General features: G+C 39.8%; 2 protein-coding genes across 2 annotated transcripts; both read left to right on the top strand.

The window, feature by feature from the left end:
* Positions 1 to 6,080: 6,080 nt before the first annotated feature.
* On the top strand, positions 6,081 to 18,726 carry LOC145491128 (ferroptosis suppressor protein 1-like). Its single transcript, XM_081470278.1, has 7 exons — positions 6,081 to 6,844; positions 8,550 to 8,732; positions 15,306 to 15,541; positions 15,937 to 16,141; positions 16,538 to 16,687; positions 16,809 to 17,012; positions 17,566 to 18,726. Exons 1-7 carry the CDS (start codon positions 6,745 to 6,747, stop codon positions 17,724 to 17,726), a joined length of 1,239 nt encoding a protein of 412 aa, XP_081326404.1. The 5' UTR covers positions 6,081 to 6,744; the 3' UTR covers positions 17,727 to 18,726.
* LOC145491146 (uncharacterized) lies at positions 8,987 to 11,585 on the top strand. The gene is made up of 3 exons (XM_081470304.1): positions 8,987 to 9,568; positions 9,748 to 10,008; positions 10,435 to 11,585. The coding sequence occupies exons 1-3, from the start codon at positions 9,297 to 9,299 to the stop codon at positions 10,607 to 10,609; spliced, it is 708 nt and encodes a 235-aa protein (XP_081326430.1). The 5' UTR covers positions 8,987 to 9,296; the 3' UTR covers positions 10,610 to 11,585.
* Positions 18,727 to 18,826: the final 100 nt, after the last annotated feature.

An 18,826-nucleotide genomic window follows, 5' to 3' on the forward strand; every position in this document is an offset into this window, starting at 1 on the left:
ACTTTTAGACCCCCCCCCCCCCCCCCCCAAATCTACAAACGTGTATTTCACTTGTGGAAAACTATCGATTTGCACACTGTTTGGTTTAAGATTCTTGCCCATACCAACTTTCTTTTCTCTCGAAAGTTCTCGCGCGTTTAGAGATGCGCCACCCTCACATTTTAAGTGCGAGGATCCAAATTAATGCTTTCCTAACTTTTTTAAAATGCTAATTTTAGCCCTCCCCTAAATCTACACACTTGTGATTCACTTGTAGATGTCTATCGATTTGGACAGTCTTTGGGTTGGACATTCTTGCTCATTCAACTTTTTCTGCTCTCGTAAGTTCTCGTGCGTTTAGAGATGCGCACACTCGCGTTTTAGGTGCAGGGATCGCAACCAATGCTTACCTAACTTTTTAACGATGCAAATTTTTCCCTTCCCCAAATCTACACACGCGTATGTCACTTGTGGAAGTCTATCAATTTGGACAATGCTTGGATTGGACATACTTGCCCATATCAACTTTCTTTTCTCTCGTAAGTTCTCGCGCGTTTAGATATGCGCCACACTCGCGTTTTAGGTGCAGTGATCCCAACCAATGCTTACCTAACTTTTTAAAGATTTTACTTTTAGCCGTCCCCCAAATCTACACACGTGTATTTTACTTGTGGAAGTCTGTGGATTTGGACAGTGCTTGGGTTGGCCATTTTTCCCCATATCAACTTTCTTTTCTCTCGTAAGTTCTCGCTCGTTTAGAGATGCGCCACACTTGCATTTCATGTGCAGAGATCCCAACTAATGGTTACCTAACCTTTTAAAGATGCTGCTTTTAGCCCTCCCCCAGATCTACACACGTGCGTTTAACTTGTAGGAGTCTATCGAATTGGACAGTGCTCTGGGTGAGAAATTCTCGCCACTATCAATTTTCTTATCTTTTAGGTGCAGGGATCCGAACCAATGCTTACCTAACTTTTTAAAGATTCTACTTTTAGCCCTCCCCCAAATCTACACATTTGTATTTCAGTTGTGGAAGTCTTTCGATGTGGACAGTGCTTGGGTCAGAGATTCTCGCCCATATCAACTTTCGTTTTTCTCGGAAGTTCTTACGCGTTTAGAGATGCGCCACACTCGTGTTTTAGGTGCGGAGATCCTAACGAATGCTTACCTAACCTTTTAAAGATGCTACTTTTAGCCCTGCTTCAAATCTACACACGTGTACTTCATTTGTCGATAAAACTATCGATTTCCACACCTTTTGGTTTAAGATTCTCGCCCATATACACTTTTTTTCTTTCGTAAGTTCTCGCGCGTTTAGAGATGCGCCACACGCGCGTTTTAGGTGCGGGGATCCCAATCAATGCTTACCTAACCTTTTAAAGATGCTACTTTTAGCTCTGCCCGAAATGTACACACGTGTATTTCATTTGTGAAAGTCTATCGATTTGGAGAGTGCTTCAAGTCGCCGAGACCAGGCTACGTGGAGCATGATTTTGACCAACTCTGGGTGAATTTCCAGGAACTTGGGCGGTTTTTCCGTGTCCCAGGGACTCTAAACTAATTCGCGAAGACTTTGATTTTTAGTGAAAAGGATAAAGGAAAAACTTTTTAACGCTTGGTTTTGAGAAGTCTGGCCGAAATATAGCCACTTTGTGACTAGAAAGTCGCCGAGACCGGGCTATGCGAAGCGTGATTTTGACCTACTTTGAATCGACTTCCAGGAACTTGTGCGATATTTCCGAGTCCCAGGGACTATAAACTAATTCGAAAGACTTTGGTTTTCAGTAAAAGGGACAGAAGAAAAGTCTTTGGACGCTTGGTTATGAGAAGTCTGGCCGTAATATATCCCCTCCTTAACTCACTTAATGACTAGAAACTCGCCGAGACTGGGCTACGCGCAGCGTGATTTTGACCAATTTTAGGCCGATGTCCAGAAACTTGGGCAATATTGCCGAGTCCCAGGGACTCTAAACTAACTCGAAAAGACTTTGGTTTTTAGTGAAATGGACAGATGAAATATTTTTGAACGCTTCGTTATGAGCAGTCTGGCCGAAATATAGCCTCTTAGTTTCTAGAAAGTCGCCGAGACCGGGCTGCGTGCAGCATGATATTGACCTACTTTGAGTCGATTTCCAGGAACTTGGGCGATATTTCAGAGTCCAAGGGACTCTAAACTAATTCGAGGAAACATGCGAGTAAAACAAGATATAAATGGGCAAGAATCTTTAACCCAGGCATTGTCCAAAGCGACAGCCTTCCACAAGTAAAATGCACGTGTGTAGATTTGAGAATGGGCCAAATCCTAGCATCATTAAAACGTTCAGTAATTATAGTTAAAGATCGCGACACCAAAACCGCGAGTATGGCACATAACTAAACGCGCAAGACCTTCCCAGCGAAAAAAAAAATTGATATAAGCGATAATCTCTTACCCAAGCACTGTCCAAATCAACAGACTTCCACAAGTGAAATACACGTGTGTAGATATAGGGTAGGGGTAAAAGTAGCAACTTTAAAAAGTTACCTAAGCATTGGTTGAGATTCTCGCACCTAAAACGCGAGTGTGGCGCATATCTAAACACGCGAGAACTTACGAAACAAAAGAAATTTAATAGTGGCGAGAATCTCTCACACAAGCACTGTCCAAATCGATAAACTTCCACAAGTAAAAAACATGTGTGTAGATTTGGGGTAGGGCTAAAAGTAGCACTTTTAAAAAGTTAGGTGAGCATTGGTTAAAATCTCCACACCTAAAACGCGATTGTGGCGCATCTCTAAACGCGCGAGAACTTACGACAGAAAAGAAAGTTAATATGGGCGAGAATATCCAACCAAAGCACTCCGCAAATCGATAGACTTCCACAAGTGAAATGCACTTGTATAGATTTGGGAGAGGGCGAAACTAGCATTTTTAAAAGGTCTTGTAAGCATAGTTTGGGATCCCAACACAAAAAACGCGTGTGTGCCGCATCGCTAAACGCACGAAAGCACGCGAGTGGAAAAAAAAAAAAAAAAAAAAAAAAAAAGATTTAAATGGGCGAGAATCTCTAACCCACGCATTGTCCAAAGCGACAGACTTCCACAAGTAAAATGCGCGTGTGTAGATTTAAGGCAGAGATAAAACTAGCATCTTTAAAAAGTTAAGATAGCATTGGTTAAGATCCCCGCACTTTAAACGTGAGTGTGGCGCATCTCTAAACGCGCGAAAACTTACGACAGAAAAGAAAGTTGATATAGGCGAGAATCTCTCACCCAAGCACTGTCCAAATCCATAGGCTTCCACAAGTGAAACACACGTGTGTAGATTTGGAGGAGGGCTAAAGGTAGCACCTTTAAAAAGTTAGGTAAGCATTGGTTGGGATCCCCACACCTAAAACGCGAGTGTGACGGATCGGTAAACGCGCAAAACATTTACAAGAGAAAAGAAAGTTGATAGCTATAGTGGCAAGAATCTCTCACCCAAGGAATGTCCAAATCGATAGACTTCCACAAGTGAAATACACGTGTCTAGATTTAAAAGTAGCGTCTTTAAAACATCAGGTAAGCATTGGTTGGGATCCCCGCACCTAAAACGCGAGTGTGGAGCATCTCTAAACGCGCGAGAACTTACAAGAGAAAGGAAAGTTAAGTTTGGCGAGAATCTCCAAACCAAACACTATGCTAATCGATAGTTTTCCACAAGTGAAATAAACGTGTATAGATTTGGGGGAGGGCGAAAAGTAGCATCTTTAAAAAGTAAGGTAAGTATTCAGTTGGTACCTCTGCACACGGGGGTGTGGCGCATCTCTAAGCTCGCAAAAACACGCAGGAGAAAAGAAAATTGACATGGGAAGGAATATCTAACCGAAGCACTGTCCAAATTGATAGACTTCCACAAATTAAATACACTTGTGTAGATTTGGGGGAGGGCCAAAACTAGCATTTTTAAAAGGCGTTTTATGCATAGCATAGTTTGGGATCCCCAAACAAAAAACGCGTGTGTGCCGCATCGTTAAACGCGCGAAAACGCTCGAGTGTAAAAAAGATATAAGCGCGCGAGAATCTTTATCCGAAGCATTGTCCAAAGCGACAGACTTCCACAGGTAAAATACACGTGGGTAGATTTGGGGGAAGGCTAATAGTAGCATCTTAAAAAATTTAGGTAAGCATTGGTTTGGATCCCTGCACCGAAAACGCGAGTGTGGCGCATCTCTAAACGCACGAGAACACGCGGGAAAAAAGAAAATTGATATGGGAAGATATATCTAACCCAAGCACTGTCCAAATCGATAGACTTCTACAAGTAAAATACACTTGTGTAGATTTCGGGGAGGGCAAAACTAGCATTTTTAAAAGGCCTTGTAAGCATAGTTTGGGATTCCCAGAAGAAGAAAAAAAAAACAAAACAAAACAAAAATAAAAGGAGTTTGCCCTATCGCTAAAGGTGCGAAAACACTTGATTGAAAAAATGATATAAATGAGCGAGAATCTTTAACCGAAGCATTGTCCAAAGCGACAGACTTCCACAGGTAAAATAGACGTGTGTAGATTTGGAGGGGGGCTGGAAGTAGTATCTTTAAAAAGTTAAGAAAGCATTGGTTAAGATCCACGCATCTAAAACGGGACTGTGAGGCAGCTCTACACGAGCAAGAACTTACGAAAGAAAAGAAAGTTGATATAGGCGAGAGTCACTCACCCAAGCACTGTCCTAATCCACAGATTTCCACAAGTGAAATACACGTGTGTAGATTTGGAGGAGGGCTAAAAGTAGCACCTTTAAAAAGTTGGGTAAGCATTGGTTGGGATTCCCGCACCTAAAACGCGAGTGTGGCGCATCTCTAAACGCGCGAGAACTTACAAGAGAAAAGAAAGTTGATATGGGCGAGAATCTTTCACCCCATGAGGGGACGCAAATGACTTCTACTGTAATTATCTCTTTCTGGTTTTATTGTTGTTGTTGTTATTATTATTATTATTATTATTATTATTATTATTATTCTATGAGAACCGGGCTGTGTTCCTGGAAGTCTGTGGGTGTAATTCGTAAAAACATTGAGCTCTCATAAATCGTTTACATGTTCTTCAATCCATTTCAAATTTATGTTGCTGGCACATGGGTGGGCACTTTATATATAGACCGTGATGTAAGATACCTTAAACTATTTTTATTCTTCATGATGCATTGCTACGTTAGTCTGCTTTATAAATATTTAAATGCTCTTGTCGAGTGTTTAATTTCAATTTGATTAAACGTTCTTTTTATGCGTTCCTGTTTAAAATAATGCAAAGTTGTCAATTTTAGTAATTTCAATTTGAAGACAAGGTCGTGTTAGTACCTTCTTGTTACTTGATGGAAATTTTGCGGGGTTTGTTTTACCAGGGCGCTTCATGACACCACGTGGAATAAGCTATACCTTCCCTAGTTGAATCGTCATCAGGTTATCGTCCGTTATTCAGGTTATTGATTGGAAAAATAATTACACTTTTGAACCTTAGTTGCTCTATTTTCAGGGGATGGGGGTGGGCTCACTTCTTTCGGAGGTCGTTACTTACGCACTTTTACGATTCGTTGTGTGTACGAGCCATCGGCCAAGCGATTGGCCAAGCGATTGGTAGCCGTGCATGGTCTACTAAAGCACTGATAATCTGTCTTAGCTCCATGTACTAAGTTTCTCCTCGCGCTTTTTTTTTTTTTCTTTTTTTGCCCTCGGCTGTGTAATTGTGCGATATTTTCTACACATTAACTTCAATTGCCGAGCATGATAATACTGCACGTGGCTCCCACTGCCAACGACATACTCAGACAAGTATTCCAGATCATCTGGGTTTTTATTCCTTAAGATCTGTGTTAGATTGATTAATCAAACGCTCCTTTACGTCCGGACAAGCATCTCGATGCAAGTTCAGAGTTTATTGTGATGGCTTTCATTGGGTAAACAAGACATTTACGTCTGCTCGCCGCGCCCAACATCCATTCGTAGGCACTTTGTTATCTTTAAGTTCAGTTCGTAGATCTGAACTTGGTTCAGGGGGAGAAGCAGAGGAAGGTTCATGTTGTGTAATATATATGTAATATAGGGTAGCAAATTAAAATTCAGCTCAATTAGCTCTGGTATAGGCTAAGGGCTCCAGGGTCCCAGCGGCACATCCCCACCGAGAAATTTCCGAAGTACTCCCCCCCGGGTTCAAACGCACTATTTACTTTTAAACACTATTAATATCGCCGTGAATTCATTTCAAAGCTTGTCTCATATTCCATCGGCCCTTTCTGGTTTATTTTTTATTTGATATCATTAACATGTCACTGAAACAGATTATGACGCCTTCCCTGGCTGCAAGATGAAGAACCCTAGTGAGAGTATATAAGGAATGCTAGGAAAATTTCATACCATTTCTCTGCGGTACTTACAGTAGAAGCTCCCTGTGTCTCGTCATGTTGATTTAGACGTCGCATTTTACATGCAGTTAATTCAGCAATTAGATTCGGTGCATGTAAAATGCGACGTTTAAACCGGGTCTGAGGTGTTAATCCACCCATCGTTTTATTTTTGTATTGTCATCTCTGCCAACAATTTCAGTCCTCATTGATTTATCTCTCTTTTTGTTCAATCTGGCGGCGTCTGGCAGTGACTTGTGCACGCAAGTTTGTTTTCTTTGTCAGCGGCACTTTCGCATAATTTGAATATTTATGAATATTCAACAGTAGCACCTTCGCGTGTCGAACGGGTTTTGTTTTCGCCCGTGATTCTTACTTTCACTGGTTTCACCATTCTTGGTTAAAACAGAATGATAGCGGCTTGCCTGAGAAATGCAGCACCATTTTTAGCTACAGGTTTGGCGGCGGGATCGGCGGCCTTATTGGGATACCAAGCTCACTATTCCACAGGTAAAGACATGAATTAGCTTCTGGCTTTGGTATATCTACATTACAGGGTGGTTTTCTTTTGACCAGACCTTATTTTGCTGTAGTGTCAACCAATGGAAAGAGGGCTAAAACAGATCAATTGCAGCAAAATTAAGTGATTGTAATTTGCATGTGCTTTAGCATTAAATCGATCACGTGTGTCATGGCCGGCGCCGGCGTTCAGACAAACACATATTATGTGATTCTTTCAATATACAGACCGGCAAAAATTTCGCCATGTTCTCAATATATGAATACTACTTTCATATGCAAAATAAAATTAACACTTACATAGAACCTCTTTTCGATTTTGGTTCCTTTATTATACAGACAGAATTGCCTCGCCGCTGAACATGTGCGAGATTTTGGTTCTTTATTATGCAGACAGAATTACCTCGCCGCTGAACATCGGTGAGATTTTGGTTCCTTTATTTTACAGACAGAATTACCTCGCCGCTGATCATCGACGAGACTTTCGTTCGGTATATAAGAGAAATTAAATTATTACATATTCCAACATTTACATAAAATAGTTTCAATCTATATATTTAAACATTCACACAATATGTGAATATATGTAAACAGGCACCGGCCCTGCTGTAAACAACATGCTCTTCTACATTGAATAGGTTACAAAGACTTTCTGGCTAGACTTCTCATCCGTTAGTCTTGGTAACTGTATTGTAAGGTGTCAACTTGGAATTTTTTTTTAGAATCTTATTGTGGCCAAGGTGATCGTTGGGAGTAATAAACCTTTTCGTGACCTACAATGTCACTCGGCTTTTCAGCACACCTTTATAATAATAATAATATCAAATTGTCACGCAAAACAGCAAATTCTCCGTTTTAAAAACATTTTCACGACATTTTATGATGTTGAACTCCCAGCTTTTGCTGTAGTTATATTTGCAGACAGAGAAGGTCATTATCCGCTTGCAATGTTTTTGGCTGCGCTAAACTTGCGGACAAAAAAAGGCTTTTGCTTCATAATGCAATTTCACTTTTGCTGTAAAACACAACAAACACATGCGTGAATTAATATGCGCATTTGTATTACATAGCGCTTTCTAGGAACTGCATATTTATTGACAAAGTCAGATGAGTCTGTAGTGGGACTCGAAATAGCTCGTTCGAAGTCACGATAAAAGGTACTTGAGGGATTCAAGTAAAATCATATTAGAGAACCATTAATTGCATTACATAACTATATAAACGATCTTGGCATGGCTTTGTACCGAAAAATATTTACGTGAACAATAACATCTACAAATTAGCACATTTCATTATCCCAGGCGGGTATCATGAATGTTGTCTGCGCTGCTAAAGTGAAGCAAAACGTTTCAACTTTATTGAGCTGCGTAGCCGTGACGGGCATGTTTTGCCGTCAGTGACACGATTTGTTGTTATAAACCAAACGGTCAAAACCAGTAGACCCTCGCTCGCAGTCATAACAACTATTAATTTCATAATAACTGTTTGTATTTTCCAAGTACTAACAATCTAGTTTTTAAGTGTCTATCTGGCAATTCGCTTTTCTGTCAGTCTAACTGAAAAGAGGGAACCATGTAACTTCCATTTTCTCCTGCTCTTGCATCTAACATCTTGTTGAAGTCGACGACGACCAATCATAAATGCTGCTACTGCCATCCGTGATTAGTCGTTTAATACTTGTTAATCTTACCATCAGCTGTCCACGCCCGAGATGAAAACCTGAAAGATTTTAAGGACACCCATGTTATTATCGTCGGAGGTGGTTATGGTGGAATTGGTGCTGCCAAAAAGTTGAAGGATCAGTGCAAGGTCACCCTAATCGATGCCAGAGATGCGTTTCACCATAATATGGGCGCACAGAGATCATCTGTCGAGACAGGTACAGTCTTTAGTGATTTTCGCGCCATTAAGAGAGAAAGATGCAAGAATAAAGCACTTTGTGATGGAATTTTTCTTTGTAATTTTTCATAAAATTAATGAAGAATAAGACACCCTTCACATAACAAGGGGTGGGATGGATGGAAATCTTCGGTCGGGTACAACTACACGTAGGCTAGGCTGCAGTGGAAAAAAAATGCACGGTTCCAGATTGAACTCCCCGCCCCCTTGCAAAGTTTTGAAAAATCGTCAATTAAAGTGCACCTAACACCAAAATTTTTTTTTCGCTAAAATAATGAAGCTTATTTTTTGGAGTAATTTGCCGCAAAAATTTTTTGATTTGGTTAACTCCTCGATTTTGTATGCCCAGTCGAAATCGAGTCTCGGATGGTTCGCGACCGCGCATGGGAAATCTGGGGAGAGTTAAAGCTGTGACGTCAAATCGAGAACAAACGCTTTAGCTGTCTCAGTCAGGTCTTTTAAATCGCACGAGTGTCGAAGACATTTTCCATCTCAATTCTTTCGCTGGGGGTCCAGAGTCTACAGATTTCTGTTCTTACGAACAATGTCTTCTACTTCGTCGGATTCCGAAATGAGTTTCGACTCAGAAGACTCTGAAATTTGTTATATCGCTGAAGTAGGAACCGAAGAGAATGACGAGTCGCGCTTGTCAATATCGCAAACTTCAAGCGATAACGACCAAGCTGATTTATATGCTGATGACCCTCTGGCCAACGAAGAATGGACAGTCAAATACCGGAAGGAGGTGGATGCTGACAAAGAACTCGAACGAACTCTGAATGACAGACTCGAAGGCAATATAGAAGTCAACGAATGGTAAGACTTTAGCGCGTGGCGCGTGTTTATTTAATATTTTCTCACCTTCTTCGATCTCGCATTAAAATATACTTCTGTATTAACACTCAAGTCCGTTCACTTTCTCGAATTAATTTAACTTCATTCGTTCAATCTATATCAAAATGACGATCCCTTGACACACTGTTTGTGTTCTTTAGGTGCAAGTGTGGAAATTGTATCGTCGCTTCTCTTCAAAACATCAGCGAATGTTATTGTTGTAGTGAGTTAGAAGGTTGTCAAGAGTCAATGAAGAGTGCTCTTGTTCTTGAAGATATTGGCGCTGATGTCACCTTGAAGTGTGTCACTGAACACCCAGGATTTAAACCTGTTTGCCTTCAGAAATGGAGTTTAAGATTAGCAGCGGGCAAATACAAAACAAAAGGGAAGCAAACCTATCGTCAAACTGGCAGCGAAGGAAGGTTAGTCAGCCAGGCTGTATAAAAATGTTTTCGAATACCTCTTAACATGCACGCATGGAATATTTTGTTGACAGTGATTCTTCCAATGTACAAGAAGAGTTGTAAAAACGATCAGTTATAAACAATTCATTGCAAAGTTCCTGAGTTAGAGGGGGGGGGGGGTGGGGGTGGGGTGGCGGATAGCTAGAGGCGGGTTATGTCATGGCAAATGTTTGTTAGTCGAGTGTGAATTATGATAACGTTACAACCGTTTAGTCCTGTATCACTGTTACAAACTTGCTTTAGTATTCCTCAAATAATACTGTTATTTTTTTGTGTTTTCTACTCCTCCTCCTGCCCACCCTACCCCTCCCCCCCCCCCCACCCCAGTACAATGCCCACTGCTGCACTTTATGTTTAAAAATTGGTTCCATTAATCTTTTTCAGTTTCTTACGAAGTGTTTCATATCGAGAATTCTCGAGGCTGGTTTACGGGATGTTGGGGAACAAGAGGATTCCATTACCTGCTTGTGCTTATGTAGCAATTGGAAAGGAATTTCCAGTTGAAAAGGACGAAAGCTATGCAGGATTTGACCTTAATGAGGAATTTGAAGAAGACTAGAGTGTGCTTGATATTAACTTGATTATTTTTTTTGACAAACTGCAACACAAACTGATCTACAGCTGTAAAGTACTGCAAAAATATGGCATTTTTTTCAAAAACATATCAGTCGTCTTCAGTCTTGGAACAACTGAATTATTGATGCATAGAAAAGTGAATTTTGAAAACCTGTCCTCTTGAGAACACTAGGGAAACAAACCATGTATTAAGTGGCCACCTGAACCACAGGCAATGCAAGCTTACTTCATGTAGGCCTTATGACCATACGAGAAATGCCTTCACGACGACACTCTGGGCTTGATTATAATGGCCCAGAAAAAAATTTGAAAAAGCCATTTTGAGCTTAAGCTTGGAAAAGTCAATTATAGTTGAATTGTGTATTATTACACAAAGTGTTTCTATTTAATAAAATCCTGTGTAACAATCTTGAAGCAGTTGCTTTTTTTATTTTTTTATTTTTTCTGTCAAGTGGAAAATTCAATGTTTGTGTCCCTTCACTTGCCACTTATAGCAACCAACCTGGACAACAAAATAAAATCATGTAGTTTAGTGGATTGTTTTTTTCTTTTTTCTTTTTTGTTTTCCTTTAATTGATTCTGTATTCTTTCCTCTACTTCCTTTAGATGATTCTCTGCTCTTGGTAGGCTTTCTACTGGCTTTTCCGTTTGTTGCCTTTCTGCCTTGCTGACAACGTCCTTTTCCTTTGCTTGTTTCTTTACTTTGTTTGCGTCCTTTCCCTTTAGTAGATTCTTTACCTCGCCTACTAGTTTCTTCTGGGACTTGAGACACTGATAGGAAGAAAAAGAAAAGGGCAACAACTGTTATCTACTTAGTGGAACACATTTAGTTTCGTACTAATAACAATGTTTTGTATGACAAATACCGGTAGTGTCAGTGTGGGCCAAACCCAAAGGACTTTTCAGTTGTACTGAGAAATTATGTTATTAAGATGTTCAGCTGGGTGATGGAAAGTTTGGTATTGTGATAATGAACAATCAAAAAGAACAAAATTCACCTGGTGTGGTGGGTGGGACATCCTTAGCAGTCATCTTTTTCCTCTCCACTCTCTTCTGGATAGCCTCTTCTCGAGGCTGTTTCTCCAGCATTCTGTTCATGGGAGCAGGAGTCTTCTCATTCAGCTTTGTGGCAGCATCCCTCAAGTCATCCTTGCTTGCATTTAGAAATGTCTGGTATATTTCCTCAACATAATCTGTAAAATAGCATAACAAAGAGATTGGTTGCCATTCCCTCGGTATCTGTTACTACATAGAGATCTTTTGTACATACCAAAGTAAAACATACCAAAGTTTTGTGTAATTTTTACATCTCGGACAGTTGCCTCTCCATTTTTGAATTTTGGATAAGACACTTAAAGCCTCTCATCTCCAATAGCCCCCCTCTGCTTTACCTCTCTGTGCAGGTTGAAGTTGAAGTGGACAGCAGCTAAAATATGCCTATACGATGTTAAATAATAGCATAATCACTGATTTAAAAAAAAACATAAGTCAGATAGCCAATGTGACCAACTGGTCCTGGAGTAGTGAGGGCATGTGCATGAAAGCAACAGCAGTCATATACCAAAACTTAAATAATTTACATGAACGAGGGATACACATTATTTTACCTGCAGTACATCCCAATGTAAGAGTAAACAATTATCTTTGGCGCAAAGTGGTTAAGGACGGAATGGAAACCCTCCAAACAACTGGTTTGATCCAGGGGAGAAGCTTGTTTGATCCCTTTAACCAATGCATTATTTGTCAGGGCAGCACATAATTTTGCATAAACGACAGTCCCTAGAGGCAACAAAATTGATTGAACTACGATAAAACATCTACTGTTAGGAAATATTGGTTCTTATGGGTTCTAAGGTCCTGGCAAACAATGACAAGTAGATAATAATAATAATAATGATGATGATGATGATGATGATGATGATAGTAATAACAATAATAATCATCATCATTACCATAATAATAATAATGATGATGATGATGACGACAACAGCGACGATGATGACGACGACGATGATGATGATAGTAAAAACAATAACAATAATCATCATTACCATCCAACAGAGAAAGAAATAATATTTTTCAGAAACATTTTTGGGGCCAGAACAATGTTTCCCATGCTGGGCAAAGAGGGAAACATATTTATTCCCATCAATGTTTCTAGAACAACGTGTCCCCATTTGCCAGAGTATTTAGTCACCAGATATGCAATCTCATATGCCTGTGTTACCAAGGTATCAATAATTAAAATTTGATTCTTGATTCTATGGACCTATAATACATTACAAGTTCAATTGAATTCGTGCAGAAACAGATACATATACTGCTAGAAATTGTTTTGGGCCAGGCCATTGTATGTTCCTGAATGTTGATAATATCTACAAATAAAGAGGGTTCTAAACATACCAATTCTTAGCCATTTCCTTGGTTGAATTTCTCCATGGCCACATTTGTTGAACAATGGGTCTTCCAAACCAGTGTGTTTGTTCACCACATGACTTAGAAAGGATTTAAATTTTGCCCAAATTACCCTTCCATTCCCACTGAATGTCGAGGTGGCACTCCAGTGGAAGTGTGTTAAACGCACGGCTTTATCCATTCCGCCAATTCCTCGCAAGCTTTCTCTTTTGATATTTTGGACAATACTTTGCGTACTTCTGTTTCAAGAAAAGGAAAGTTCATATACTTTTAACAAAATGACATAATATCTATAATGATGATGATCATAATGGTTTCTATAGAACAAAATACCTTCCCATTTACAGCAATTGGATAGGTACTAACAACTACAAGTAACATGAGTGCACAAATTATTATGATTATTGAAACAACAAAACCAGGGTGAAGCAAGGGTCATTTTAGAATAATGCAATCAGTCTCACTTTTTTTTAGATGCCAGACATCAAAATAATCCGTAATTTTGTGAAGGACTTTTCTCATGTGGCTGGCAATGGACATATGCCTATCTGATATGAAGGTGGTAATGAGCAGTCCATATCCAATCAGGAAATCCATGCATTGCTTGAAAGCCATGAATTCCATGGCTGGACTGCTTCCAGCTTCATTTCTCTAAAGAGATAGAAGGAAACAGCAAAGTGATTTGGTGATTGAAAAAATTCATTTTGCAGTCAGCATGCCACATGTTTGGTGATTTAGTACAATAGTAGGCAAAACAGACGAAAACAGCTCCCCAAACTTGATACTTTGGTCACAAAAATCCGCACTTAACTATTATTTAAAGAGCCTCAAACTTCAATCGCTAAGGCGCACTTGAATAATATAGAGTGTATATGTTCAAATATTAAACTTCCATTTCGAATCGAATTTACCTTTTCTGTGAAGCTTTCCTACTTTCTGACTTCCGCTTTGCTAGACTTTCTTCCAATGCCCTCACTCGATTTCGCAGTTTCCTATTCTCCACCTTTAGAAGGGCACAATTTTGACACTCTGATGTTATTCTGAGCTTCAGATGGATCAGACAAATCATTTAAGATCACTGGTGGTTCGGCCAGTGGTTCCTGTTGTACTTCGGACGAAACTCCACTTGTGCTAGCAATAGCTTCCGGTGTTTCACGTTGACAAACCTTTGCCATTTTCGACTGCGGTTCATCTGATGTCGCTGCTGATCCAACATTTCGCTTAACTGCCGCTTTCACAGTCTACAAAAAATACTTCTTTTTTAAAAAGTTGAACAAGAAAGGAAACTGATATATCAAGGCAGAGAACATTTGCTCAGTAAAATATCTCACCATTCTTCTGTCTCTCTCGGCTCCACTGACTGACTGCTGTTTCTCAGATGCAACAACGGCTGCATGAAGCGATGGAAAAGCGCTCATCCGAAACTCGTCTCGCTGAAGCCATGGAGTCAGCAAGAACCCATTCTCTTCCTGAACGTCCAGGCGTCGAGCGAAATCGTCTGGTTTGAAATGCTTAGAGCAAATCACCGAACTCTTAGACGGCTCCCACTTCGCACGTTTCGCCTTCACGAAATCGGCCCATCGCTTTCTCCGTTTCTTCGCTTCAGGACGATCATCGCCATAAAACGGTATGGTATGAAGCGCAATACCTTCCTGTATGTTTCTTGTGTTGTTACATCCCCCTACAACACACCTAGCTGGAATTTTTTTCGAACTACATTCGCAGCCCTTCCCGCAAAAACAAGTAAATGTGCGAAATACAGAATCATCGTGTTCTCGATTTTACGTCACATCCGGCGCTCGGCCCATGCCCCGTTGACCCTCGGTCGCGAACCAAGATGGCGGCATTTTGACGTACTTTGACGAGCCATGGAAAATCGAGGATTTAACCAAATCAAAAAATTTTTGCGGCAAATTACTCCAAAAAATAAGCTTCATTATTTTAGCGGAAAAAAAAATGTTTGGTGTTAGGTGCACTTTAAAGAGGGACAAAATGTGGTGGTGTCAGACGTCACGAGTAAATGAGCAAAAACAATAGCTTTTGGTCATTTGCATTAAGTTCACCGGCATATGAAGCTTGCTATCCGGAACTTGGTCTAAAATAGGCGACGATATCTGTCCTCTGTATTGTTATTTTAAGGAAACGGTTATAAAATAAGCTTAGAGAATACTTAACAACATATAAAATGCACCGATTCTTCTTGCCTGAACTCTAATTGAGGTTATTATATGTATATATTTTATTTATTTGTTTGGAAATCACAGGTTTTGCCAAGAAATGTTTAATTCCCTACAAACCGACATTTGGTGAGAACTTCAAGCGAGGGAAAGTTGTAGACGTCAATCCATCCATTAAGGTGATTACGCTGGAAAGTGGCGAGAAACTTGCCTATGACGATCTCATTATTGCGACTGGCACAGGGGGGCCATTTCCTGCCAAACTTCCACTAGATGTAAACAAGGAGAAGGCTGTGCAAAGATACGAGGATTACGTGAAGCTTGTAAGTGATTTCAATTTTGCAGACGTTTTGTATGGCTCACGATCTGTCACACGGTAAATGTTGCAAATTTTGAATGCATGTTTAAGATACCCACAGCTCTTCAGTAGGAAAAGTAGAAAGAAAACCTCTAGGACCTTAGGACCTTGATTGATGGAAGACATTCGAGATGTTTCCAAATGTGATGAAACACACTTTCAACTCTACCTTAAGAGGGAAACGGAGATATGAAATCATAAAATTAAAATCCATATTATTACGCAAGAACATATTTCCAGACACTGTTATGATGTTGAGGTTTTCACTTTTAACTTGAAGTATCACTAATGAGCTTAACAGAGTCTGTTTCACTCCAAACGAGTTGCGATCTTCGTCGTTTTTTCTAATCTTTCACCCAGGTTAAAGACGCCATGAAAATAGGCGTGGTAGGTGGTGGAGCTGTCGGCGTGGAAATAGCGGGAGACATCATGGAGGACTATAAAGACAAGGCTGACGTCTATCTGATTCATCCCAGGGAAAACTTGGTCAACGATGAGGTTAATGAGTCCTTCCAGTCCACAATAAAGGCCAAGCTTACCAGTTTAGGCGTCAACATGGTTCTCGGTACGTTGTAGAATATAGAAGAGAAGTTTGGGAGTCTTTTAAAAAAGTACTCTTGTGTTACTGATTACATATCCCACCTTGTTATATACTCCAAAAGATATCTATAAGATGGACTGTGATTTTTCCTTCACATATCTTGAACAATTGGCACCTATTTCCAATGAAAAATAATCACCAGGCTAGTTTCCCCCAAATTCCTCTCAAACTTTTCAGGTGACTTTTTCTTTTCATTCACGAACGCTAAAGCGTTAAATGTTGATACCGGCGTGAATTGGCATAAAGTGGTTCTAACTGACTAAGCATTCGTCTTTTCCACCTCAGATCACCAAGCTGTAGACAACTGTAGTTCTTGACATTTTTTTTTAGCTCATTTATGCATTTCTCTTATTTATGCAGGAGAACGAGTGGTGAACATGGACGAAGTGAAAGAAAAGGGTTTTCAGAACGTCATGCTTGTAACAGACAAAGGAACCAAGATGAAAGTAGACCTAGTCATTCCTTGTACTGGGTTAAAAGTCAACACTGAAGCATACAAGAACAATTTGGGTTAGTGTTTATTCTCATGAGTTAAACATTCTATTCGTTATTGTAATCCGGCAATAGTTTGAGAGAGTACAGTGTAGTTATACCATCACATACAGTATGTCGGTTTTGGTTTCTCTTACAGGGGATAAAATGAACCGGCTAGGTCGTCTCAGTGTTGACGAATTCCTTCAAGTAAAAGACGTACCAGATGTTTATGCTATTGGTGACTGTAATGATGTACCTGAAATCAAGCTCGCTTACGGTGCTGAAACTCAGGGAAAATACGTCGCTGACAACTTGAAACTTAAACATGAAGGAAAAGCCATGAAGCCTTACAATGTTAACAGTACGCTTACCTTTTTAATCTCGTTATATTTTGTTTTGTTAACATGAACGAATGTGTGTGTGTGTCTGCGTTCAGGCCAACCATCCAGCATTGTTCCCTAGACCGTGCGACATTCAAAATGTGATAGATACTACATGCTTTTTTCAATGAAATTGTGAGTATGTAATCTTATCCATCAGTGCTTTTATTAGCATTTTTCCAGCTGACTCGCAATTTTGAGGTTCTCCAGCCCCTGTTCAAGGAACATACATTTAGGCCAAACGTTAACTTGGCGCCGATGGTCAAAATAATGAAAAAGAAATTTATTTTGCTTTATCCCCCTAAACACCAGAACTAATTTAGAATTCTAATATGAGTTGAGTATCGACCCTAAAAAACTCTAGCGTGTGTTTTAATTATTTTGGCAAATTGATCGGTCCTTTACACTGGCGAACTGTCAATAACGACAAACCTGGTAAACTTCCATTCTTCGAGTCTATAAAGAGTAATTACAAATGGCACTCGAGGTTTGTCTGTTATTCTTTTCTTACCCAATGTACGTTTTGCTTTTCAGAGAGTGTATTCATGGTGCTGTGCTGTGGACGATCGGGAGGTGCCGCCCAAGTCTGGAGGGGCTGGGTCTTTGGGGATTGGTTCGCTTCAATGATCAAAGGGAAAAGCGTCTTTACTCCAATGCAATGGAAAAACATGGATCAGAAGATGCCAGAAGATTAACCTGCTGTGTATTTTTAGTCATGAAGACAAAGTCTAGTTTAATTTAGCCGGGTAAAAAGAGATCTCATTGATAGCATTTATTACGTTCACCACTTATCTGATCTAGGATGGTTCTAGCTTTTTGTATGAAGACTTGATGAAATATTATTGTATAGTTTGCCTCTATTATAAATAAAAGTTTCCATCAGTTTCATATTTTGTTTTGATATATATTGCTGTCTGAACTTGAGCTGGATTCGCACATCACCTTCCAATTGTTCTCAACTTCATTATTCTCCTAATCTATGTTGGAAAACATAGATTTAGAAAATGTTGAAACATCTTAGAGAATACTCAGAAATGTGTAAAGAGTCCTCAAATACTTAATTTTTGAGAAACAAACACTGATGAACTTTAAGAGAAGCCTCTGTCTGTCGTTACAGCATTTGAGCACTCTGGCAAATTCCTCAGCATTTGTTATCCTTTATACCGAGTGCTACGCGGGAAATATCGTTTTTGTAATATGTTTTTGACTAAATTGTGGGAGACTTAGTTTGGTTCATATATCACTCTACTACCCGACATAACCGTTTAAAAAGAGTCGTTGAATCCATAGCGTCTACCAGTTTTTGATTCCAATTTTGTTCTCTTTTTACCCAGCCTTAACCCTTTAACTTTCGACCAAAAACCCACCAGCATTATTCAATTTTCCGTTTTTTTCTGCAAATAAAAGAATGTGCGATATGCCTGCCTAAAGTTTGAACTGAGGCCAAAGCGAGGGATTTCAGTTTAGCGGGTCGGTTATCGGCATGCTTAGTGGCTCGGGTAGCTGTTCTTTTAAGCCACTTCATCCATACAGTGTTTTTTCTTTTTATTTTTTACACGCACCCATTAGCCAACCACCACTCAGAAGAACTTTGCAAACCACAAAGGTCCGAAAAACTTAAGAATCGTGCAACAGCAAAAGCTCCCTTGAAAAACGATGCAAATACTTCGAGTCTAAATATGTTATCTGTGCGTTATCTGAACTTTTTGAATTCGGCTCTCGCATGATCCCAGTAAATGCATGCCTGAGACAGATTTGATTATTTTAAAATATTTATTTCTCGTCCTGAGTACAA

Source organism: Orbicella franksi, chromosome 6 (genome assembly GCF_964199315.1).
Source record: "Orbicella franksi chromosome 6, jaOrbFran1.1, whole genome shotgun sequence".
Taxonomy (NCBI): Eukaryota; Metazoa; Cnidaria; class Anthozoa; order Scleractinia; family Merulinidae; genus Orbicella; species Orbicella franksi.

Coding starts and splice junctions, on each gene's coding strand:
- LOC145491128 (XM_081470278.1), top strand. CDS start 6,745: ATGATAGCGGCTTGCCTGAGAAATGCAGCACCATTTTTAGCTACAGGT. Junction 16,688..16,808: donor AGCATACAAGAACAATTTGG/GTTAGTGTTTAT, acceptor TTTCTCTTACAG/GGGATAAAATGAACCGGCTA. Junction 17,013..17,565: donor GAAGCCTTACAATGTTAACA/GTACGCTTACCT, acceptor TTTGCTTTTCAG/AGAGTGTATTCATGGTGCTG.
- LOC145491146 (XM_081470304.1), top strand. CDS start 9,297: ATGTCTTCTACTTCGTCGGATTCCGAAATGAGTTTCGACTCAGAAGAC. Junction 9,569..9,747: donor AATATAGAAGTCAACGAATG/GTAAGACTTTAG, acceptor TGTGTTCTTTAG/GTGCAAGTGTGGAAATTGTA. Junction 10,009..10,434: donor CAAACTGGCAGCGAAGGAAG/GTTAGTCAGCCA, acceptor AATCTTTTTCAG/TTTCTTACGAAGTGTTTCAT.